The sequence below is a fragment of the Cystoisospora suis genome (genome assembly GCF_002600585.1).
Source record: "Cystoisospora suis strain Wien I chromosome Unknown contig_3491, whole genome shotgun sequence".
Classification (NCBI taxonomy): domain Eukaryota; phylum Apicomplexa; class Conoidasida; order Eucoccidiorida; family Sarcocystidae; genus Cystoisospora; species Cystoisospora suis.
Window position 1 is genome coordinate 1 of NW_027156286.1, and position 23,603 is coordinate 23,603.

Below are 23,603 nucleotides of genomic sequence, written 5' to 3' on the forward strand. Positions count from 1 at the left end.
ACGATCCCGAGTTCTGCACCATGGTGTACAAGTGTGAAGCGATCTCTTACCATCATCTCCCTTTGCTGGCTTGACCGCCTGAGAACACAAGGTCTCAAGAAGGGGAAGAACAACGTCCTTCTCCTCGACAGAGCAGTCGAAGTCAAGGAAAAGACCCAGCGTGAATGAGGCAGGAGTGACAACGAAGAACTCGGCGAGACTGGAAAGGATCACCTCGCGCTGGTCCATGGGGATGTTGGGGGAAAGCAGCAGACGCACTAGGAGCTCGGAGAAGAAGACTGCCGTCTCGTGGCCCAAGTGGTGCTGAAAGCAGTTCATGAGAGCATGGGACAGAGGCTCAGAAACAGACACACTCAATTCAGAAACCAGGGACAGCTAACAGGAGGACGCGGGAAAATAAGTGTCGTGCGGACCCCAAACCCTCTCTTGGGGCATGAGGACAAGAAATACATGGGTTCCACAAGCTCCGCCGCTGCACGGGCACGGTCACCACATGCCGATGTGGCAATAGAAATCCGTGTTCTATTAGCTCTCAGGAGAACGTCTTATTACAAACCTCGCCATGTACTCTGATTGACTATACATCATAATCTGGCATCTCCACAGTCTCCCTGAGTCGCCGAGCCTTTCCGTTACTGTCCCCTCTTCAGCAAAGCCTGAGACTCTGCACGACTCCTCCTGATCGGAGACCTTACGTAATGACGCTGGACGAGAAAAAGGAAGATGTCGAGGGAGACCGCACAAAGAGAAGGGACGACGACGCTGCGGATAAGAGTGACGAACAAGTGTTGTTTCAGAAAACTCAGAAACAACCTGCTACTTCGAAGACGCTCGCCGCTGGCCTGCGCCCCGTCACACACGCAGACAACAAGAATTCGATTACACGGAGCCTGTCTACACGATGGTGGGAACTATTCAGATGCACGTGCGCAAGCACGAGCCTCTAGCTACGGGAGAACAAAGGAAAGAGCCTGGGTACTGGCGCCGCCCAGAATGTGCGCGGCTAGAGTGCACTTGTGGCCTAGGAACGAGATCGCGTCCGACCTGATACGGCAGGGAAAACTGAGGCATAGCGTTAGCACGGTGAAAATGAAAAGACGCAGTCTCAGAAAGAGAAATCAGGCACGCAACGGGCATCTGCAGCAAGCGTGCTCGTTCCTCCTCATGAAGTCACGGAGGGTACCTTTTTTTCTGTCGCGCAGACAGAGACAAATACGTAGAGAGGCTGGCGCAGGAAGAAACTAGAGGAAGGTTGTCCGGCAGATGCTTGGTTCATGAAGAGTCTCGAGTAGGCGATCGTCAAGTACCCTCCTCAAAAGCGCTCAGCTGCGAGTCCGCAACCGTTATATTTCAAGTCGGGAATGTTTCCCTGGAAGGAGTGCTACTCCGCTCATATATCAGAAGGGAAGGGGTTCAGTTCAGAGTTTCAGCGACATGCCAACAGGAGTCTCTGCGGAAAAGACAACCGACAGCCCAGTAAACAAAAAGGGGCGACCCTCTACCCTTTCGAAACTAGATGACGCTTACTTGGAGCATATCTCGAGTTAGTTCTAAAGCCAGTTTCTTGGTAGCTTTACGGCCGCCATCTCCTCCGAACTTGGTACTGCCGCCGCTTCCACCTCCGACAAGACTTCCCAAGCTTCCTACGAAGCCAGAGCCAGTGAACCGAGAGCTCCCTCCGCCCGTAGATCCTGAAGGATCTTCACAGGCCGCTAGCCGGCACAGCGCCTGAAGAACAAGCAGGACGTCACGGAGCTGCAAACTTGACTGACTTGGCCGAGTCGTGGCGCGCTGGAAGGGACCCTGAGACAGGGGAGACGCAAAGCTGGAGGAAGACGAAGCCGGGTGGCGAGGCGGAGGAGTTGAAGATAAAGAACATGGGAAACCACACGAAGTGACAGACGGACAAGAGAATGCAGGCGCAGAAGGACCGGATTGCTCTCGCACCGCCACGGGGACGCTCAGCTCTGCCACAGTTCTCGTCCGTTGTCCCAGGACGGCATCCACGCCCCCGCCTGTCGGTCTCTCCTCTGGTATCGCCCTGCTCTGCAGGCCCTGTAGCTCGTCCTCCCTTTCCTTGTAGCTCCCCGCCTGCCCTTGATCTCCGATGAGCTGATCTGCGCTACACCCAGCAAATGCCGAGCCAGCTTCTTCCCCCGTCACTCCGCTGACTGGAACGCTGTCATCCGCGTGCTCTTTTCTCGCGGCGCAGGTGTGAGCCGTGTCTTGTTCCTCTTGGCCGGCAGAGCCAAGTCGCGTCCGCTTCTTTGCTTTCCCTGTCGAGAGGACTACTTCTTCGGTATTTCTCGCTTCCCCTTCAGCAAACTCCCCCGTCACTGTTTCCGGAGTTGATTCCTTAGCCAACCCCCTCTCGCCCTGCCCTCCCCAAGGTTCTCCTCTGCTGAAACGGGGATCTTCTCGTTCTCTAGCGCCGGAGGCAGAGCAGTAACTCGCCCTTGCGCGCAGGGCACGCTCCGGCAGAAGGCTCTCTCTGGGAAAGGAGGACACGGCTCCGCACTCGTACCTCTGCATAACGGTGCGTACAGTGTGCAGCAGAGCAGCCTGGGCTGTGCGCTGGTTTTCTGCGCTCCGCTGACAGTTCCCAAAAACCTCGAAGAGTGCGCGCACCGCAGAAAGCAAAGCCCCCCCGTGCAGCTCAAGGTAGGGTGAGGAGACGGCAGTCAGGAGACACCGGAGTGCCTGCAGAACCACCGGTTCATCCGCACTTTCACTGCACTTGCAAATAGCCGCGGCCACTCTATCAATGAGAGGCGGCTTCGTAGAAGCTGCCGGAGAGGAGTCCAGTTGTTGATCCTGTTTGTAGGGTTGCGCAGCAGGCGAGCTGTCGCTATCAGTTTGGCGAGTGGTGAAAAATAACGAAGAGGAAGAAGAAGACACGGAAGAAGGCGGGATCTGAGGACTCCGAAGAGAATCACTGACAGCAAGTGTCTGCAGGAGCTCACTCGAATCTCCGGTGCTGCATGGCTGGTTATCCCGAGGACACTGCACGCAGTTAGCGCGCTGTGTTTCTTCTCTTGAAACTACTGTAGAAGAAGGGATAGCCAAAGCAGCCACGTCGTTGGCCCTTGGCAGTTCTACAGTCTCACCCTCAAGACATTCTGTCGGCGCTGAAAGCCTCCTTGACATCGCAGTAGACGAGGGACACAGAAAAACAGAAGGGGCGAGAAAGTTCGTTACTAGGATACGATGGAGACCTTCCAAAGCAGGATACTGGAGCCTAGGGTTATTACTCTCACACGCCAGTTGGAATGGCTCGAACATGCTTTCCAGGTCTTCCACTTCTACTGCAGATTCCTCTGTCTGATCCATCTCCACAAAGAAAGACGACCTCTCTTTCATGTCAGCTCCCTGCACGGTCGTCTGTCTTTCGGCGTGGGGCGCGGAGCCGACAAAGCCCCCTGTTCCCTTTTTAGCCGCCTGGGAAACCCCCAAGTCACTATGGCTTTCTGTGCCGTGCTGAGACGAAAGAACCGTTGTCACGGACCGGTCTCCCTCACCAGGCTGCGCAACGGCACGTGCGCCTGCGGTGAATGCGGGGTCCGGCTGCCCCCCTTGCGGCGGCTTCTGCTGTTCCTGTCCGTGAGCGGCCACTGGCGGCTTCGTATCCTCCCCTTCCGCAAGGGCACGTTGCTCCCCAATTGTTTCTTCGCTCTTCACTGTTCCGCTGCAATCTTCCCCGCTTTGTTCCCGTGCTTGTTCAGAATTCCTCTGTTCTCCGGTCTTCCCTCCAACTTTCTCCAGTTCCGCCAGGCAATCCGCCCCAGCTCCCCTCCCTGCTGATGAAATGCCTGCAGCTTTGCTCCACCCATCGGCATCGCGAAATAACCGTCGAGTCCGCTCTCGCCTCTTCACAAGCCGCTCGAAAGCACCAAGGGCACGGCAACAGGCTTCCTTCAACCCCTTCGGCTTCCGAGTGGAACCGGCAACTTTCTCTAGTCTCTGCAGCGAGTGCTTAATGTAACTCACCAGGGACGCTGAGGTGGGGGGGGGAGACGTCCGAGAGGAAGACGACAGAGTAGGGGTCAGAGGACGGCAAGACAACGGCGCATGGGGGGGTGACGGAGATAAAACCGGAACGGCAAAAGCAGCGTCCTGTACGACTCGGGTGTCCGTATGCCCGTCACATGTCTTGCCGTCGTGTTCCAAAGATGCAAACTGAGGTCGTCCTCCATTTGCCTTCCCCACGGACAATGGTCCGTCGTTTCCGACAAAGCCGAGACTGGTCGCGTCATCCCTCCTTGCCGCTGATACAACACTTCTCTCCCGCCTATTCAATCCTTGAAGTTCAGGGCCTGGCGATCCCTCAGCCGTAGCTTCGACGACCTCGCCACTCGGCGAACGTGTAGGCACTCTGTGGCTGTCCACAACGAAGTCTGGCTCTCGGTCGAGTGCGGAAGGACCCATCCGATCTCCGCCGGCACCGATAATGCCTTCCGGTTCCTTATATCCCCCTCTCCTAGTATCATCGAATGGACAGACACTTCCTTCTCGGCGCAGTCTCTCCTCATCCCCGTTTGACCGGCAGATACCTGCCCCGTTCCGTGATAAAGTCCCGTCTACAAGGACAACGGAAGATGAGTGACAGCACGAGGCATGAGGGGTCGTCGGTGAAGCATGGACACGCAAATCTTCCTCCTCCACCGAGGAGTCAGAAATGCGTCTCGGCACCTCTGAGACGCTTTCAGCGAGGCTTGAGGCTGTCTGTCCCCTGTCGCAACCCTCAGGAAGGAGGGCAACGCTGGTAGCTGGCCCACGGAGTGTTCCCGAACCCGCCATTCCTTCCCGTCCCAGCAGGCAGCGATGTGGAGAAAACCTATGCCAGTAAGCTCCTGCTCCGTGGACAAGCGTGTGTGCGGTGCGGAGAAGAACAATGGAATCCCCAAAACACCTTCATCTGCTCGGCGTTGTCACGATGGTTTTGAGGACATTCACTTTCTGAGTGCACGTTGCCTCAAGCTCCTGTACTCCAAAACGCGCATCTTAGAACGAGCATCCAGACTACCTGCGAAGGTGCACGTTAGGCAGGAAGTCACGACCTTTCGAGTAAAAAGAACTCTCCAGAGGGGGGATGAGTGTTAAGCCGGAAAGATCTGAGAAGAGACTACGTCTGCTAGCACGCGCCGCGCACTTCAGCCCTGCACTGCAAAACAAAGCAAACAGAATGTGAACGCCCTGGCCGCGACCGGACGCCTTTCCTGTTCGGAGAAAGGCACGCGGGCGAAGAAAGCACTCCGGCCGACATCGTTCCGGCCGCGGCGTGGAGTCTTACATGTCCGACGCATGACAGAGGATGTTTCGGCGAGAAAATGCAAGTAGATTCGGCCAGCTGATCTACGCAACGGAAGAAGAAAAGCAGCAGGAAAACAAAAGAGGAGTGATGCACGCATATACAGACGCAGCGGCGTTCAAAGCGGCATCTGCCGTTTGTTTGCATGTGCCAGCAGATGAGACCGGCAGACCGAAAAGCCAGCGATGAAGTGTTTCAGGAGCAGAGGGGAGGCCACGGAATTTGCCTAACTCCTAAGGCTTACCGCACATCCGCACACGCCAAACACTAAGACAAAAGGCTGCTGTCTTCCAGATCTTAGGGCTGGAATGGACTCCAACGTGCTCTCGCGACAGCGAAGAGAGGCCCTATCAATTTCACGGCATGCATGCCGTCTCTTCCTCCTCTGCCTGTTTTGCCCAATCAAACAATCGCTTTTGCTCTTGCACGGTAGAAGCGCGTTATCGTTGTCCATCTCGGAAGTGGCATCGGCGTTTTGCTTTCCGGCTTGACGGGTTTTGTGAGGTGGCGGGGCAATTTTCCCCGCGAAGGGCGACCGGAGCGGTGCTTCTTGCGGCTTGTACCTTGCGTCATCAGTTAGTTCTTGTGTCCCCATCTTGAAGACAGCCGATCGCTCAGGCGGGGGCTGCGCACGGAGAGAAGGGGGGAAAGGCAAAGGAGTACTTACTTTGCACGGGAGCGCACGAGAGCTCAGGAGCGAGCCGGAGGAGCCGCGGTGCGATAACTCAGGAAAGTACAGGAACGCATTAGAGAGTCATTGTCTGTACTTCCAGAACGCGACGGCCCTTCGCAAGTATTGGCTGTCTTCCTTTTCTACGTCTGCCTGGCTGGCTCTCCGCTGTGTGGTCGTCAGCAACAGTTGGCTGTGACCCCTCGCAGTTTGGCTCTGGTGAAGACCTGGTTACGAGAAAACGTGAACTGGCACATCAGCCGCAACTCCAACGGTCTAATCTTTTTCACGCTGTAACTTGCTGTGCTGTCCGGTATCCTTTTTTTTTCTCCCGCTTGACAATGAGGTGGCTGGATCGTCCCTCTCTTCCACGTCCCTGGGCTTTTCAGCTGAAGGTCTTCGCCTTCAGAAGGAGCAGCTCGCTGGGCGCTCGTGGAGATACCAACCTGTTAGCACAGCCCGGGCCCAGGGGACCTTCCTCGGTTTGTGGCGTGAGTGTGTCAGAGGCATGCCCCCGCAAACCGTACTTGTGCACGGGCCTCCCCAGTCTACTGTGCCTGGTGATCGTGGCGCTGTACTATTGTCCAGCCGCAGAGGGAGGCGTAGTGGCTGTGGCTGAAGCAGCGAAACAAGGGAGGCCAGTAACGTATGGCAGTGCAATCTCTCTTGTACATGCTGCGACGGGATACAAGTAAGGTTGCCCCAGCTGTTCTCTCGCATTGAAGGGATGCGTTTCGTCCGTTTTGTACTTTCCAACACGGTAATCTGTGTTAAACAGCATCGCTTACAGCACATGCCTCGAGTTCTTTCGAAAAGAAAGAAGTGTGAGCCCGCGCGACACGTGCCACATAACACGTCTGGACTGCACCCTTCTCGTTGTCGTTTTTCGATGCGGAGGAGCTCTCTTGCCACGCACACTTCGCGTGCGACACTAGCGGGCACATCTGCTCGTTGTCGTGGAGTGAAGCGCCCAACTGACAGTGTAGACATCTCCCGTCCATTATCTCACTGCTCGAGGCCTCTCCCCGGCTCCCCGCGTGTCCGGGGACATAGAAAGGTAGCTTTCCCTGCTTTAGCTAAGTTTCGCGAACACGCAAGCACGACATGGTGACGATAGGGGTACAGCTGTCCCGTCCTCCTGTCACCACACCGTAAGAGCACAGTTGTTTCCTGTGTATCTTGCCGTTCCCTCCCGGCGCCGAGTGTTCACACGAGACTCAGGGTCGTGTGTGTCTGCAGACTCTTCTCTGGCAAGATCTCCTGGGGCTCTGGTAGCGGGCAGCAGGCTGTGGTGAGTTTCAAGTCTTTCACTCGAACTGAAACTGCGAGTCCAGTACGTCTGTGAAGTGTCTGCATGCTTCAGACTTTGCGCGCGTATTCTCCATGGAGACGAACTCCGTTAGTTACCTGCGAAGAGTACGACCTGTTTTCCTCTGGTACTCGGTGTGGACACCGACATAGAGCAACGACAGAGGTTCTGGTTGGACGCACTGCGTGTGCGGTGTAGCAAGAGCCTTCCGGTGCTGAAGTGGAAATGTGTCTATCTGCAAGTTGCAGGGACAGAAAAAACATCCTCTGGTACAAAGTACGGGCATCTGCTTTGGCTCGTGTCTGCCGTGGACGGCGGTCAAGCCGAACCCCGAGTGACCGCCACCACACTTTTTCGGGAATATAACAGTTCATTGCCACACTGCGTCTCCCCTGGTGCGCGCACAGACTGCTTGTATTTCTGGGCGAGTGCGTGTATTCGGTAGTATATGGAGTCATACTTTTCGGACTAACGTGACTACTGGTCGCCCCAACTCACACAGAGCCTTTTTTCTGCGTCTTCAGACGGCGATGCCCAGTGAGGAGAGACCTGCTTCGGGGAATGTCTTGTGGGCAGTAACGGTCCCTCCGGGCAGCAACAGGCAGGTGCCGCTTGACAGCCGAGAGCTTCAGAAACAAATCGGCACGAAGTCAGTTCCAGCTGCTGTAGAAGGAAGCGAAACGGACCCCGTTCCCGCACTTCCGACGGACGGAGAGGCCGGGGTGCCTGTCCGCTGTGGCTCTGTGATCGCTTTGGAACACGCGACTTCTGCAGGGCGCTTACAGGCTGTGGGGGCGCCCTCGCCGCTCAGCAATAACAGAGAAGTAGGTCTCGAGCGTAGCAGGCGTTCGCTTCTCCAGACGCGCTGTTTGGATCATACCCCAGTTCTCTAAAGCTTCGAGCTTCGGAGGGAACTCCTTCCCTACGCCGCCTTGCTTGAGTCGCGCGGAACGGGAAAGGGCTGATAAGATCCTCGCAGGAGAGATCCAGGTGGGCGAAGTAAACGGAGGGAACTGTCGTTTTGTGCGATAACAGGGTTTTTACTGCCTGTTGGTTGTGGGGACTGAACAAACCAGCCGCTCTACGGCTCCTTCTCCACTCTGTGCTAGCTTACCCAAAGAGGGTAGGGTTCGGCCGCAATCATGTGGGAAGCAGAACTGGTGCATCTTGCAGAGCCCGCACTGTGTCAGTACGTCATTGGTGTTTGCGTAGATGTATTCTCAGGTCAGTGCAGGCGAGAGTAAGGAAGACCGTCTGACAGGTTTCAGAGTGCTGTGCGGAAGTTCGAGCGGGCAAAGCTGGAACCTCGGCGAGAGCGTCATACTGGAGCACGAGCATCTGAAAACGACTCTGCAGGCAAAGAAGGAACACAAGTACGGGGAAGCTCATGTGCAACTTCTTCCTTTTCGAGAACTCCACGCGAAGCCGCGCTCTCGCAGAAAGGCTTTTTCTTGTGTCCGCGTAGTACTAGTGAGGCTTTGGTTCTGTGCAGGCAGTCTCGTCATAGTAGCTCATGGAAACCTAAGGACCCAACGGACAACGGGCTCGCACCATACTAGTGGGACCAGGCTGGGCTGGCTGTTACCTGCTGCATGGGTTTGTGAATGTGGTTCATCTCGGAGCTTAACAGGCTCAAACGATGAGGGTATCTGCCTCACGAATAGCAGACCTTCGACGCGGGCGTTGTTAGTCTGGCGTTAGGGGATGGGGCCGACTACCTACGGGCAGAAAAGCGCTCGCTTTTGTGATCTCTTTTCGAACGGTTCACCAGCTAAGTTTCCACGCTGTTTTTTATCCAGGTTTACGCAGCAAAACTGCGGCAGAGGTTGTCCTATTGCCGGCCACATCGAGGTCTCCGTTGGCAACGAAAAGCCGCGGTCAACTTGGAGCTGGGGAGCGGCTCCTGATCAGTGGAAGGCGGAGGTGGGCATTATGGTCAGCAAGGAAGGTGATGGATTGCTTCATGATGATGAGCTGAGCCACGATGAGCTGTGAGGTTTCTGCTGGAATCGACCCGTCAGGGGGTCAGCAACAGGTGTGGGGTTATGCGGGCGTCCAGGGACTTCTAAGATTTGGCGTGGGTGCACCCGTGATTCTCCGGTAGAGGTGAATAGCGCTCACCAGTTTCAGTTCGCCGGCGATACTGTGACCGAAGTGGTGGCTCAAGGTGGTTTCGCCGGGCGCACGGCAGTGTCGGGCTAGGCGGCACGGACCGCCGTCGTTCGCTAACGTTCACACAGAACTGTGGGGCCGGCCAAGGCACCGCGGAAGCGGTTCTGACCGATTTCTCGTACCTCCGGAAATCACCGTCAATCCTGCAACGGCGGGGGCTACTATGACCAGAGCCGACTAGACAAGAGCGAGGTCAACTTGTGTGTGACCAGTACAGTGAATGGGCGCTACTGCCGTTGATAGTACGCTACATTCACACGACCGTCACGGGTGCAGTCAAAAAAGGAGACCATGAATCGTGTTGAATAGTAATACCGAAGGCGGTGTCGTAGGCGCGGCCGAACTCGCACGGAGGAGGCCCGGTTGTGATGGTTTGCCCGACAAGTTCTCGGGGTATTTCAGTCACGCCAATGAGTGTAGGCTCGCTGGTGACTTGCCGTTTTTTCGCATGTTTGTGTGTCCGACTTCACGCTTTCTTGCTGAGATCTAGACTTGCTGCACCAGAAGCGTCTTCCTATTCTCGTCTGCTGCCTTTCCTATGTTGAAAACTCTTCTCTTTGAGTGCGCTAACAAGCCAAGCATTCTTTGCTTGCTCAAAAATGTCTCCCACTGCAATGGGCTAGGCGGAACCGCGCGTTGCCTACACACAGCTGTGCCTCGAAACAAATTGGTGTCTGGTTTTTTCTGTCTAGAGTGACGTTTGGAGCACCTCGGATAGGTATATAAGAAGAGTGTTGGGACTAAGTGAAGGAAGCTCTCTGTCTCCGGGTTCTCTCCCCTTGCTACAGTCAGCACCAGCGCTGATGTCTTGGCGCTGCTCCCCTTGGAGCCTTGGCGTTTGACTCATTTGCGTGTGTTGTCTTGGAGACCGACGCTTACGCGGCGGCCCCTGTGGCACGCAGGACGCTGGACAACTCTCAACGTTGTACGCGGGGGTTCTGTCTATGGGGCTCTTCCATCAGAGCTCCACACGGTGTGCGACTCGCCAAGCTCAAGCGAGATGTAGGAACGCTGGCGGTCTCTTGTCCTTGAAGTCGGAGCGCCACCACTGTCACTTCACAGATTGCTCAGTGGAACACGCAGAGATACCCGCGGTGGCGTCTTTCACCTCGTGTCCTCGACCTGGCGCAGTGGGCGGCCATGTTGCCTGCGGAAGTTCTGACGTCTCTGGCGATGTTCTGTCTCAGAAGGCCAAAGCCGCTGTGCTACACACGGCATCCACTTGCTGCGCCTACGAGAAGCGGGCAGTTCAGTGTGCCTAGCCAGTGCGGCAGTACCGCTTCAGCTTCAGGGAGCCCCTGTGCCTAGCCTTGTGTCCTTATTCTGTCCGGTTGATGTGGTATGGCAGTCGAATACAGGGACGCAACGTCCAACAGGTCTGAAGGGAAATCGTGTCCCGGGAAAACAATAGGACGGCGACGTGAGAACGTACCGCCGTTTTCCGACAATGTAAGGAGCTTCTTCATTACATCGCCGTAGGTTGCCGTGTGAGGGAGCTCCAGCGACGAGGGTCCTGAAGAGTGTTTATGAGTGATGAAGTGAATGAAGTAGGCTGCGCTGAGGGAAACTCGTACGTATGGCGTAGACGGCAATTTTGATGCACGCCTGCTTCTGAGGGCACGGTCCGCTGTACCCTGTAGAACCCGCGCTGTTGACTCCAGCCACAGCTCCGATAGCGGAAAAGTTTGTCCTGGGTCCCACGCTGGTTACCGCCAGGGGAATATCCCAGGCGACGAGGTGAGCAAACTGGTCGTCCACTGAGTCACACTTGTCGTGTCGCCAGGCAGTGTGCACCTACTGGCTCATCAAAGGATGATATATCCGTTGCAGTTAGCACGAAGGAGCCGGCCTCGAACGGATTGTCTGCGGCACGCGTTGCAGTGGAGGCCCGGCGATCCCAGAGAAACCTACTAACCGATCCATGTGAGCTGGGGCAGCTGGCCCTTGTCACCGCAGTCGATTCCGTAATGCTTTGCCGGGAGTGTCGCCCTGTCGCTTGCTACGGTGCAGCTGGGCACGCCGAAATCTGACCCCGACGGCGGTTCCATTGATCTGCACCCCTGGCTAACAGACGTGCATCCTCACCGGGGTTTTCGAGCCGGAAGTCCGTCTGGGCGCGGACATTCTGCAAAAGCAAGAGAAAAAGGGCGGCGGACACAGCCGCCCTTCTATAGTCTTCGGCGGCCTTCATCGAAAGGTCAGCGATACAGAGGAGGCCGCAGGGTGATCGTTCAGGACAGCAAAAACGACCAATGAACAATAATATTCAGACACTGTCAGCCGGACCCTCCTGCTGTATTGACAGCCATGCAGCACTCTCAGCCGAACCTTGATGTGACCTCCGGTTTGTACGAGTTGGCTAAACGCTACGGAAGAAGCGGGGACGGAAGACTGATTGAGTATTCCCTTGTCTCAGGCAGGACCTCAGCGTTTTGTCGAGGGAGAGAACGCCACCCGCGTAGCCGCGAGGCAGATTAAACCGTCGCAGCCGGCACCAGCAAGGCCTTCAGCTGCTGTCCAGAGACATGGTGCTCCCCTCCACGGCATGCCGTTCAAAGACCTCACTGGTTTCCGAGAATCGCTGTACGGCTGTGAGCGTACGACGCTGCAGCGTTTCCCGCTCGAGGAGCGCTCACCCAAGCTGTGTGGTATCGCACGCTACTGGCAAGCTGCGGAGCAGGCTTGTAATTTCTTCGAGGCCACTGGTGTCTCTCGCGACGTGAATCTTATCGGTCTAAATCATGCCAAGCCAGCGAGTCCGGACCGCGGAAGTGATCCAGGTGGAATTCGGAACTTCGGAGTGAAATACTAACAGCCGGAGAGGGACGACAGCCCGCTCCTCCGTATGTGGAAGTGTGTGACCTCGTCATACACGGTTTCTTTAAGCAGCTCGTCCTGGGCAGCAAGACCTGGGAATCAATTTTCACCGGTTCGTGGTACCTGTAACGCACCTGAAAGGTTGAGTTCGACTTGGGTCAGCGGTTATCTGCCACAATGCGATAAAACACTCACGCTCCGGGCAGGGTTCACGGCAGCACACTCCCGTGCGGGGCCTCTAGGGAAGAGCGTTTGCTGGGGTTCTTGCTGGCCTTTCAATACCAGGTGCATTTCTTGCCACCGCTTTTCACTTTTTCTTGTTCTTCGCCTTGCCTTTGCCGGACTTCTGCGTCGGCACTTTCAGGGTCAGGTCAAGTGCATCCATTGTAACGAGCTGAAACTCAGATATCTGCTTGCTGCCGTAAAACTGGGGAGGGGGTAGCAACACGAGGCACGCATCGTGGCCCATTGTTTTGGCCCAAAAAGACGGAGTGAACCCTGGCACAACCGCAGACAACGGCGAAAACCTGGAAGCAGGCGAGTACAGCAAGGCGTGCTTAGATGGTCACGTGTATCCCTACAGTAACATGAGCGGGTGAAATAACTTGCGCTGACAAGCCAGGGACGGGAATTTGTTCACCGGTATCACATCCACTGAGGAGTGCTTGAGCGTGAGATCCATAGTGAAGGCACCTTTTTGTGGCCTACCAGAATAGTCGCGGCTGCCGGCATCTGCGCCTTTCGACTGGAGAATTCGAACAATATCCGCGTGGCCAAACCGGCAGGCAGTATGAAGAGGCGTGTGGCCGAGCCTGTTCTGCACGTTCGCTTGTGCTCCGTGACGTAACAGCTTTACAGCCACTTCACTTAGTTGACCGGTGCATAAGGCAAGACAGGCAGAAACAGAGAGGAGTGAAATCAACCAGAAGGCTTCCCGCCATTTCAAGATCCTCGAGAAAAACGCGGACAGGTGATGTGCCCTTGAGGGGACAGATCTATCCCGGCGAGCTGACAGCAAACGCCCTTCTTTGCTGCATGTACCTGCTGTTATTCTCCGCAGCGTAGTGCAGCGCCGTGTTTCCGCCGAGTGACAACCTTTCCTGAGCGGTCGGGTCTGCTCCTTTGGCCAGCAAAATTTCAACCAGGCTTGCCTTGTCTAGCTGTGCCGCGAGAGTCAGCGGCGTCGTTCCATTGCTGTCCGCATAGTTCACGTCCGCGGGCCGTTGCTCCAGCAAGAGCGTCAGCTGCTCCCCATTGTGGTCTCTGATAGTCTGGAAAACGAGGAGAGCTGACATTAGTGTAACCTGCGATGTAGATATCTGTGAGCGGCACGCGTCAGCCACACGGGTTCGCTCGGCACTGGCGGCGCGCACTAACAGAGTGAGACCGGCTACCTTTGTCGCCGTACTTTTTCCGGCTTACAGGTCCTGGAGGTCCTCCGGCAGCAACCAGCAGCAACATGCCTTGTATTGACACAGACTGGCAGCAGATAATCTTGGCCCTCCTGGTACAATCATTCGAGAGTGGGACTGCCTCCAGCATAGCTACATGCATGCTGCTCGGTAGCTGCCCGTTCCTACCCCTGCGGCTACGGGTGTGGTTCCAGTGCTAAACTTCCTCCTTCCTTTTTGCTGCCTCTGCAGGCGACGGTGATGCGGCCAGATATACTTCGCGATGCCTTTTAACAATTCAAACCGAGGCAGTCCGGTATCATTCTGTGCGTCGGCGGAAACTCCTGCCAGTTGTCCTGCATGCTCGCGGCCGGGGGGGTTGAGAATCGCGCATTCCTTCAGGGGAAGCTTAGAGCTACCGGAAGCTAGTGTGGGATGAGCGGAAACGGTCCGGAGTGTCAAATATCTGGAAAAGTCAGACTGTCGAGATCTAGTCCTCAGCTGCCACGGCCAGGCTGTGCTGCTCCCGCCCAGCGAGTCACCCGTACTTAGTTCTTGCAGCATCGCCCCGGTGAGCGGCGCTGCTCAACAGAAGAGTTCTTCACCTCAGGCTTTCTCTGCTTTTCAGCCACGGCTGTCTCCGTTGGGAACCAGGTAACGCGTGGTGTTTTCTCGTGCGTTTGGCTGGATCACCTCCAGTCCCTTACGGAAAGCCGGGGTCCGGCTGGGCGTGGACACAGGCTCTGTGAAAGGTCGGAATTTCTAAGAGCCGGACACTTCTAGTTATTCCAGTTTGTCGGACATAAAAGTCTTTGTTTCGCAGCGTGAGGAGCCACTGGTGGTAGCCCACCTACGAGGATAGTGCTATGCTTTATCCCACCTAACTATCCGCCGGTCCGGTTGTGACCGCTGGCCCGTTACAGCCCTGCTGCACGCGATCGCTTCCGTCGCAGAGCGACAGTGCCTGCTTGCATCCCTCCTGCAGGGGATTCCACGGTTACTGTCCTAAGGCTGATCATGCTCCATCACATGTGCAGCAAGTCCGAGAGTCCCACGGTACGGGTGTCAGTCTCGACCGTGCGAAAACGCGGCTCGAGAAAAAGCTTTCTGCTGGACTTCCGGCCCTGGCTTGCACATTACCCAAGATGCCAGGACAAAAAGCCACCGGTGCTCGGCGGAGGTCACCGGACGGTTCCTCGCGGCAACCAGGTCCCACGTGGGAGAGGGGGATGCGGTCAACCTCATTCGGCATGGCGTCCGGGGCTGACTCCCGTCAGTCATATTGCGCAGTAAAGACAACGCATCAGGAGAAAACGTACGAAATGTTCCGTGCCTACGACAAAGAGATAGATAAGCGGTCTGCCTTGATTTGCAGAGCGCACATCGTCGTCTTCGCAGCGCTCGTTGTACTGAGTGTTGCACTGTTCAACGTTCAGATGGATCTCCTCGCAATCAAGACACGAGCCGTTGTGTCCGAGGAGGACGTGTATACTGAATTGATGGGAATGAAAAACATGTCCGTAACTTTGCGAAGAGTCAGGGCCCTCTCAAATCTCTTTGGCTCCTCTTATCAGCGTGTTCTTGTCCAGTCCACTCCTCTCAGCTCAGCATACCTAGACCACGACGTGTACATGCAGTTGTACGAGATCGCGGTCCAGATAATAACAGGATTCGAAAGTGTTAAGAGCTATGATAACTCTATTCGATCCGCGACTCGATGCTTCCAGCAGTCGGGCTCAGGCCGCAGAAACTCGACATGCCCACTACGAGAGGCTATCAACAGGTTGCGCACCATAGACCCTCACCTGTCAGCGCGCCTGCGTGAAGCAGTTCTGACAATCAAGGTGCCTCTGTCGCTAGTCCTCGAGCAAAAAATCCTCCAGTACTATCCTGCGGGATGGCCGGATGTGTACGACCCGTACAAATTCGTGCTGAACCTAATTACCCAAGGCCGATTCCGTGAGATTTTTGAAAGAGCTGACATGTATTTTGAGGAACTCAATGACATCGTAAATGCTTTACGCTCTATCCGGATCTGGCCTCGCCTCCTCCAGGGTCCAAGCTTGGCGCTCGGACTCTTGACTCTGACCCTACTCGTTTTCGTTGGCTTCGTCGAATACAACTCCGGTAAGCCCCTGACTCCGAGTTTCAACAGTTACTGGCTCAGCGCAACTCAGCCGAGCGGGAGGATGGCGTTGCAAGGGACAAGCCCAAAAGAACCGAAATCACCTGCCATCGATGCCGCACGACCCATGTGTTCGAACCGCTCTGCTTCAAAGCACAGATAGCGCGAGCATTTAGAATTTGCCAGGACGCCGTCGCCTTCTCCGATGAAGAAGTTCAGACGAATGTAGCGGACCTCTCCAACGTCGTCCTCGCAACTCTGGAACACAAAATACTACCCCGCCTTCACCCTCTTTCGGGGATATCTGCGCTACTGCTCACGAGTGGCAAGTTGACAGCGTACCATTTAAAGCTTCTGAAGGTGATGGAGAAATGTACAGCTGACATGATTGCCGTCTGCGTTAATGCTCTGGACTATATAGCGGCCGAAGCCGAGCTTCTGCATGTGAGTCCGGAGCCCTCGTGGTCGTTCACGAGAGCAAGATTGGATTGCCTGCTCCTTAGTTTGTCCCTCCACAACTAGAGGCGTGGTGCACCATGGACCGGAGTAAGGGGACCCGTTGCAGTTGAGTGACGTGGTGCTCCGAACTGCTCTCCCCATACTGCAGCTGCCCTGCTGCATAACCAGCCAAGGTTTGATCAGCACCGACCAGGAGCTCCTCTCGATCAGGGGCGCTGATAAGCAGAATACCACTATTCTTCTGCCGCCTAACTGCGTATCCTGTTCAAGGCCACCACGGACCTCGCCGATCTCCGTTCCCTTGTAGAGGATTGTCTGGAGTCGTTCAGACCGAAAGCAACTTCGAAGCAACTTCCCCTGAGCTGCTTGTTCGGAGCAGGCTGTCCCTCCCTTGTGATGGTGGACACCGCAAAACTTCGCAAAGTTCTCAACAGGGTATGTCTAGCCAGTTCAAACGGCACGAGATAGGCGAGCACCGGCAAACACTCTGGCTGCCTCGTTGCGTGGCAGGAACCGAGGAACGCCCGCCTTCCAGCGCCAGGTGCGCCTTGTTTGTACTTTACGGATCAGACACTTTCGTACGTGCTGGATCACACCTTTGATAAAGGAATGGGCATTGAAGTCTTCATCAATGCCAATGCGAGCCGGTCAGGAAAGGAACACGACGACCCCGATCAATTCAAAGCGTACGATATCCACGTCGAGGTGAGGCAGGGATCTTCAGTCGGCACCGCAGCCGGTGGCTTCAACCTGGACGGTCGAGAATCGCCGCGGACCCATGTGCCTAGAATGTTGCTGCGGGCTGCAGCACATGAGTCCCCAGTCCCGTCAGCAATTAGACTGGCCGCATCCGCGTACTAGCAGATGCCTTATCTGTTTCTCCCAAACCCGGTTAGGTCTGCTTATTGTGTAGGTGAAAGGCTTGGGTGTGCGCATGGAAAACCAGAAAGCGCAGCTCATGGTACAGACAAAGGGACTCGTAGACAGGTCAGCTTCAGCTCAGCTTGGCTCCACCGTCTGCGTTGCGAGCAGACCACCGCTGGCTCGGTTATTTCCTCTTTGCGGAGTCGTCGCATTGCTCCACCCGGCGGCAAGATGCACGCGGTAGAAGCCTTTTCTGTTAGCTTGTTGAGGGGGCCTCCGTAACCATTGAAATCTCCCCCTTCTTCGCTTGCCGTTCGAAAATCAGGTCTGGACAAGGTTTACGTCTTCTGGTCTCAAACAAAATGCTTCAGTCTATTGGGGGAGGTATGAAGATTCAGTCATCGCCGCTCAGGGGCATCTTCTTCTCCTTCGCTATCCGGGCGAAGGCCAGGTTTCGCCTGCAAGATCTTCACGAAGACTTCGCCGTCATTGCCGGAAGACAAGCAGTGGTTATCACCCTAGGACTTTCGCAAGAAACACGAAGATTTTTCGTTTTCTTGTGTAAGGACATAGGAGTTCAATGCGTTCACTGCTTCAGCTTCAAAGAAATGATGGACATTCTCGCCCAGGTAACTGGCGTCAGCGGCGACTACGTACTCAGCGGGTCCAGCTGTCATATTCTTAGCCGGGCTAGAGCCGCACAGAAAAGGCTCCAAACACTCCAATAGCATTCGACTCCACACGTTTTCTCCCTAGAAGAGGTCTTCTTTCGCGGGAGACACACAGCCTTCCCTGCAGGCAGTGCGCAGGACCGCCGATACGCTCTCTCCGAGGTGCCTTCCACCGTGCTATCTCTTGTAGCCTCTCCACCGACTCGCCCTGTGCTCTGCATTCGCACGCTGGCACCATGAGCATCAGTGGATCCACAAAATGTAGCCAGCCATTCTCGAGCGCTTCCTTCTCACACATCGGCGGGCGACGCGGCCGCACAGAAAGAAAAGAAGACCATGCCCTGAACTGTATCTCAGGAGCACGGGGTCCCCACGGTTGCAGTTTTCGTCGGGGACTTCATTCAGGTGTCCGAGAATCCCAGCGAGAAGGGTTCTAGGGCACTCACTCCTCCGGAGATCTTCTCTAGACTTCAGGCGGCGACCTCGAGGTTGAATGAGAACTCCGTGAAAGTATTCCTCGCCTCGATAGAGTCAGAAGCGGCAGGCACCTCCTCACAGGGGTCGCCTGACAAGTTCCCTGTGGACCAGCATTTCATTCGGTAAGAAGACAGGATGCACGTCTCAAGAAAGAGAGGCGCGAAGCGCCTTCGGACGGGTTCCACGGTGAGGGGCAACCTTGCACGGCGCTCTCATCACGGCTGGTAGGTAGCATTCGCTTTTTGTTTTCTCCTTGTCCAATCGAGCCGAGGTGGTGATGCAGGGGATTGACCAAGAGGTTCTGGCCCCGTGACGCGAGAAACCTGCTGCCATGATTGGTCAGCCGCGGCGGTCCGCATCGGGTGTCTGTAGCAGGGTTGTCGGCGGCCTTGAATCATCAAGCCTCAGAGTTTACTCAACACAAGACAGCCAGCCAGGGCAAACTTTGGCTGCTGCGGCAGGCTCCCGCCGCTTGCACACCGCCTCTCGCATGTGTGCGCCTCAAACGTTCTCGACTTCGTTCTTCCGGACGCCTCCTGGCTGTGAATTCGTAGACTGACTCTCCCGGTGCACTCCAGCACTTTGATCGAGCTGATTGTTCGAGGATCTACTGGTGGGGCCTGGCAAGACGGCAACAGTCTCCAGGAGTAAGTCGCTGGGTAAGGAAGCCGGGATATTCACAGGCCACATTTTCGGAGAGGGAGCTCTTCAATCCGAGCGCGTCGAGTTGAGTCCCTCAAGAGTCTTCTCTGTACGGTATACTTCTGTACAGCTGGTACACAAGACGCTCGAGTCCAGCAGCAAAGAAGTCCTGGATGACCTCACTTCCATTCCCCAACAGCTCCCTCCTGAGTGCCGCTGATGGTTTAGAGCGCCAGCCACCCGCCAAGCAGCTCAGAAAAAGTCTAGCTGTTGGAATGCCATCGAGGAGCCCTAAATCGGAAAGAGCGGATCCAGTGAAGCAGGTTCGACGCAGCCAAGCAACAACGCATCCGAATAAGACTGAAGACCTGTCCATGGGAGACGCGGACGACGACGAGAGTGCTGATGGTACGCGTGCTGACACACGCCTCCTCATATATGAAAGCTTGCGCCTGCCGGTTCCGCGGGTCGGAGCATCAACCTGCGGCGCCCTAGCTGCACCCCTGTAGTGCAATGGCACAGCCGGCCAGGAGCTCGGGGCAGATGTAGTTTTGTGGCTCAGACTCTCTTGTACAGTCGGGAGTGCCCCTACGCGTCCCCTTGGAGTTTTGCTCTCTGGAACAATGACAGGATTGCACCGTGTACAGGCGTGCCACCTCGCAACAGGCTCTTCGGGTGTGCCTAGGAGAGCCGCTGTACTCTTCACTAAACCTGCTTGTGTTAGACGGCGGCGACATTTTGGACGGCAGCCCGGAACTTTTTCCGATGAGTGACGAGGAGATGGAGAAGCTTTTCTGCCGGCGCGAACTCATTCCAGAATGCCTCTATCGCGATGTCAATGGCGTCATCCACGTCCTGGATCAGCTTGGCTTGTCCAGACGCGTTGGCGACATCGCACTCGCCCTCGCGGAGGTGGGATGGAGGCACCCTCACTACAGTAGGAAAGAACATCCGCACTACACAACACATCTGATATAGAAACCCCTGCTTCGAAAGTTGTCGCCTCCTACCGGGTCCAGCCGGATGTTTTGGCTCTGACGGGGGAGAGAGCCGCGCAAACGAACTTGCACCTGCCGCCACACGCGTTGCGGATGGGACGTCTACAGGCGGGTAGCGGTCCTAACGCCAAGGCGCTCGCAAGGAGACAGTTCTGGGGCTACACCACCCTGCGAAGGCGACTCGATATTCCCGCCCCGGGTCATGCTTCCGGAGGCTGGTCTGCCCCAGTCGAGCGTACACGCGTTAGTTTCTTCCTTAAGGAAAAAACGGGAGGCACACACACAGTTGCGGCGGTAGCTTCCGAGAGTTGTAGGGAAACGCAACCAAACGACCAAGCAGTCGGGCACTAGGGCACCGTTGTCCATGTTGGTCATTTTCTTTGCAGAGTCCCATGCGACGAGACTTAGCTCAGTCAATGGGCTTCGTTGACGACTACGACATTTCCCATCAGCTAGATCGCTACTACCAGATGCTGCCGGCCATATACTCTTCCAGTCGCGAAGACGCTGCAGCCGGAGAGGCGTTGCAGAGTCCTTCACCCGCGGACAAAGTCAACGGGACTCAGCCCGGGGATATCCGCCCTCTGCAGCCTCCGGAAAAACGTCAGCCTCCTAACACGGTGACATTCCCTGGCGCCGACGCCCACTGCAGTGCAGGCTTCCTCGTCTTGAGTCACGGTCCCCGCACCTAGCGATTTCCGTGGTTTCTGGAGTAGAAGGAAGACTCGGGTAGGAGGGTGATAAGTGCCTCTCAGTATCTTGGCACCGGCTGTGCACGCCTGGAGGGAGGCGCACTTCGGTGGAGTTCGCGATAGTGACCAGCCGCGACCGCGCGGCTTTGCTGAGCTTCCCTGCGCGTTCACATGAAGGAATGACAGGCAGCATAGTTCTGCCAGTGACGGGAGCGACGTGGGCACGCTAGCTGTATCTTTGCCCCCGAAAAGAACACATGTGAGTTCGCGTGTGAGGTCAAGACTGGCGTAGGCAGAGCACACAGGATTGGCAGTACATGGGCTCTGTCTTTTTTTCGCGCGAAGGCAGGCACCCACGAGCACTAATGAGGGCCACCTCTTGTTTGGAGGTGAAGATGCCGAAGGAGCATGAGGTACAGGTACGCGATCAGGGAAGGCGCCAGTAGAAACACTACCGTCGCAGACCGAGACCGGCGGCTGCCCCCCCTTTCCCACAGTGGACCTTGCTGCTTTCGTTTCTGGGGTAGTGATTCCACGGAGCATTCCCTACAGAGTGCCATCTTTCAAGTCGTCACGCCAGGACAGGACTGTTCCAGCGATGTGCCAACAAGAGGCCCGAAGAAGTTGGCTCCGTCCGCCCGCTTTGTTGTCAGGGGGGTGACGGGTAGCGTCGCTGGTCTGTACGCCGGCCCCCTGCCGTCGCAGGCTTACTTCAACTTGGTGTCAACCTCTCCGACGGATTGCGAGCCCTTGACAATGCATCAGCTTCTTGACTGGGACTTCAACGTCCTCGGCCTATCACCCCCTGTTGCCGTGCGGCTTACTCGGTGAGCAACCGCGTGTACCGTTTCCCCTGGCCGCCGAGATTGAGAGCCAATCAGTGATTTCACTCGGGAGGACGGTGGGGATTTCGACAGGCTCGTAGATTCGGGACTCCCCGTTTTAACGTCCTCAAGCCACAGCAAATTTACCAACTCTTGCTGTACGCTGCCCCGCTACTGCGATGCAACAGTGGCTCCCAACGAAGCACATGGGCTATCTGCGCAGCCAGCAGGCCGAGGAAAAAACGGCGTCGTGCCATGTGTGCCTTTTTCGAGCAGAGATCTCCTTACTCAGTTCGCCCAACAGGCAAACTTGGACATTCCCGGAGAAACCATAATGAAGTTTTCAGTCGCAGTATACGAAAACTACAGACCCAATCCGTACCACAACTTCTATCACGCTCTCAATGTTGCCCAGGTGAGGCAGTTTGTGACGCTGCTTGATAGTTCGCCAGCAGCTTGTAACTCCCGTGTAGATGGGTTGCTTCTGTTGCTCAAAAGCTGTGTCTGTCTAGATTGTCCTGGCGGATTTGGGTGCTTGTACTTAGGTGCTGTGCCTCCTGTTGGCACTCCCAGACGTCGCAGCACAGTTCACACCGATTGACTATCTGGTGTTGTCGGTCGCGGCCCTTGGACATGATCTTGGGCATCCAGGTGCCAACAATCTCTTCATGACTAGATTCAACTGGTAAGGCTACGCAGAAGGCGGCACGCAAAGGATTTCCGGGGTCATTCTTGGAAAGAGAGCGTTGAGTCTTAGAACGGGACAACCGCTGGGACGTTTCCAAACAACGCCGCTGCCTAGAAGGGTTTTTCTGGGCAGTGTTCCCCCCCGTCCGGTACCTGCGAAGATGTGCAACGGGAGCATCTCTTGTCGACGGGGAAGAATTGATGCTGCCTTGTTTTGATAGTGTCACTTGTCTCTTAGCTGGCCCGCCAGGATTTACCAGAATGTGTCAGTGCTGGAGAACCTGCATGCCGCTTCCCTCTTTCAAATTCTGAGGTAAAAACTCGCAGACAAGCGCAACTGTTTCACTCCGAAGCCCCGACGATGGCTACGTGTATACCTCGCACTAATCGGGATGCTTGTGAATGCCATCAAGCTACCGCTGGAGTTCCCCGTGTCTTTTTTTAGGGCCGTGAGTCGCAGTTCACGTTCGCTGCCGTGTGTATGCCGGACCTGTTCCGCTTGCGTAGCTCTGCCCCCGCATGCGCTCAAAAAAGAAAAAAAATACCTATTTTTAGACACGCACTACTGCGGTAGCTCGATGCCAGGCCGTTTCCGAGGCATGCCTGGCATCTGGAGCAAAACATATAGTGATGCGGAATACGAAGTCGAAAAAAGAACATTGCTGCATATCCGTTGTTTCCGGGTATGGAGCACTATGACTCGCAGGAGGCGAAGACTAAACTGTCGTCGGCTGTTCCAGTGGACGACTAAAGGGCACGCATGGAACGCTGTTGCGTACGCAAACCGGACTGGCAAGGCACTGCCGACCTGTCGAGATGGCGTCAATGTTGTCTGCAGAGATCCAGCTTTTAACGTCTTCTGCTCAGTTGCCCAAACTCACTTCTCCCAAATTCGCAAGCGGATAATCAGTGCCATACTGTGGACCGATATGGCGAAGCACTTCGACGTGGTTGCTAAGTTGCAAGCGAAAATACAAGGAGAAATGGTTTTAACCGAGGGAATAATTGTCACTTTGACTAAGCCGTATCTGGAGGGATTACTGTTACACGCTGCAGATATCAGCAATCCGATGATGAACTTTGATATGTGCCGCGATTGGGCCTTCCGAGCCTGTGACGAATTTTACCAGCAGGTGGGGCAGGCCTCCATATAAGCAGTCGAAGCTGCGAGGCAGAGGAACACGTTCTTCACCAAGTAACAGACTGGGAGTCTCACGGGAAAACTCGAAGCCCCGAGTCTGTGGTGTCACTTCTCGCGGCCATTTCTCCACCAAGCACGCAGGCGTACCACAGGGAAAACTGTGGATCTCAATGTTCATGGTGGGCACCAGTTAGTCAACGAGTTAGAGAAACGCGTTGCCTACGTTTGCTCTGTCCCGGTATGGCAACGCAGAACAAACTGGAAGAAGAAGCAGGCTTTCCCCCTTTCATGCCGGCGCTCGGGGAGTTCGATGACTACAATGTCGCTAAATGCCAGGTTGGGTTTATCGGTGGGTG

At 55.8% G+C, this 23,603-nt stretch overlaps 6 protein-coding genes across 6 annotated transcripts in view; 3 read left to right on the forward strand and 3 right to left on the reverse strand.

Annotated features, from left to right (window-relative positions):
- Window positions 1-51: 51 nt before the first annotated feature.
- CSUI_006786 (sec7 domain-containing protein) lies at window positions 52-5,754 on the reverse strand (the record flags this gene model as incomplete). The annotated part of the gene is made up of 3 exons (XM_068066938.1): window positions 1,528-5,754; window positions 696-842; window positions 52-303 (listed from the first exon to the last, which is right to left on the reverse strand). Coding segments are annotated over exons 1-3 (3,669 nt in total), but the record flags the coding sequence as incomplete, so codon positions are not given.
- CSUI_006787 (uncharacterized protein) lies at window positions 5,494-9,922 on the forward strand. The gene is made up of 4 exons (XM_068066939.1): window positions 5,494-6,669; window positions 7,218-7,269; window positions 7,812-8,660; window positions 9,087-9,922. The coding sequence occupies exons 1-3, from the start codon at window positions 6,320-6,322 to the stop codon at window positions 8,178-8,180; spliced, it is 771 nt and encodes a 256-aa protein (XP_067921079.1). The 5' UTR covers window positions 5,494-6,319; the 3' UTR covers window positions 8,181-8,660; window positions 9,087-9,922.
- An 841-nt stretch (window positions 9,923-10,763) lies between these two features.
- On the reverse strand, window positions 10,764-11,507 carry CSUI_006788 (phosphatidylethanolamine-binding protein; the record flags this gene model as incomplete). The annotated part of the gene is made up of 2 exons (XM_068066940.1): window positions 10,764-10,972; window positions 11,375-11,507. 2 exons carry the CDS (start codon window positions 11,505-11,507, stop codon window positions 10,764-10,766), a joined length of 342 nt encoding a protein of 113 aa, XP_067921080.1.
- On the forward strand, window positions 11,472-12,261 carry CSUI_006789 (uncharacterized protein; the record flags this gene model as incomplete). Its single annotated transcript, XM_068066941.1, has 1 exon — window positions 11,472-12,261. A coding segment is annotated over exon 1 (255 nt), but the record flags the coding sequence as incomplete, so codon positions are not given.
- A 322-nt stretch (window positions 12,262-12,583) lies between these two features.
- CSUI_006790 (ankyrin repeat-containing) lies at window positions 12,584-13,571 on the reverse strand (the record flags this gene model as incomplete). Its single annotated transcript, XM_068066942.1, has 3 exons — window positions 12,584-12,803; window positions 12,903-13,142; window positions 13,318-13,571. 3 exons carry the CDS (start codon window positions 13,569-13,571, stop codon window positions 12,584-12,586), a joined length of 714 nt encoding a protein of 237 aa, XP_067921082.1.
- Window positions 13,572-13,735: 164 nt separating this feature from the next.
- CSUI_006791 (3 5 -cyclic nucleotide phosphodiesterase domain-containing protein) overlaps window positions 13,736-23,603 on the forward strand; it is a gene marked incomplete at both ends in the record, with an annotated part of 10,310 nt that continues 442 nt past the window's right edge. The window contains 19 exons of the mRNA XM_068066943.1: window positions 13,736-13,742; window positions 13,920-13,983; window positions 14,653-15,794; window positions 15,947-16,236; window positions 16,522-16,686; window positions 16,762-17,031; window positions 17,165-17,238; window positions 17,441-17,744; window positions 18,192-18,385; window positions 18,818-18,910; window positions 19,036-19,313; window positions 19,591-19,817; window positions 20,290-20,315; window positions 21,123-21,422; window positions 21,696-21,888; window positions 21,965-22,104; window positions 22,345-22,419; window positions 22,945-23,239; window positions 23,500-23,596. Coding sequence (XP_067921083.1) covers window positions 13,736-13,742; window positions 13,920-13,983; window positions 14,653-15,794; window positions 15,947-16,236; window positions 16,522-16,686; window positions 16,762-17,031; window positions 17,165-17,238; window positions 17,441-17,744; window positions 18,192-18,385; window positions 18,818-18,910; window positions 19,036-19,313; window positions 19,591-19,817; window positions 20,290-20,315; window positions 21,123-21,422; window positions 21,696-21,888; window positions 21,965-22,104; window positions 22,345-22,419; window positions 22,945-23,239; window positions 23,500-23,596 — 4,234 coding nt within the window. The remainder of the gene's footprint in view (window positions 13,743-13,919; window positions 13,984-14,652; window positions 15,795-15,946; window positions 16,237-16,521; window positions 16,687-16,761; window positions 17,032-17,164; window positions 17,239-17,440; window positions 17,745-18,191; window positions 18,386-18,817; window positions 18,911-19,035; window positions 19,314-19,590; window positions 19,818-20,289; window positions 20,316-21,122; window positions 21,423-21,695; window positions 21,889-21,964; window positions 22,105-22,344; window positions 22,420-22,944; window positions 23,240-23,499; window positions 23,597-23,603) is intronic.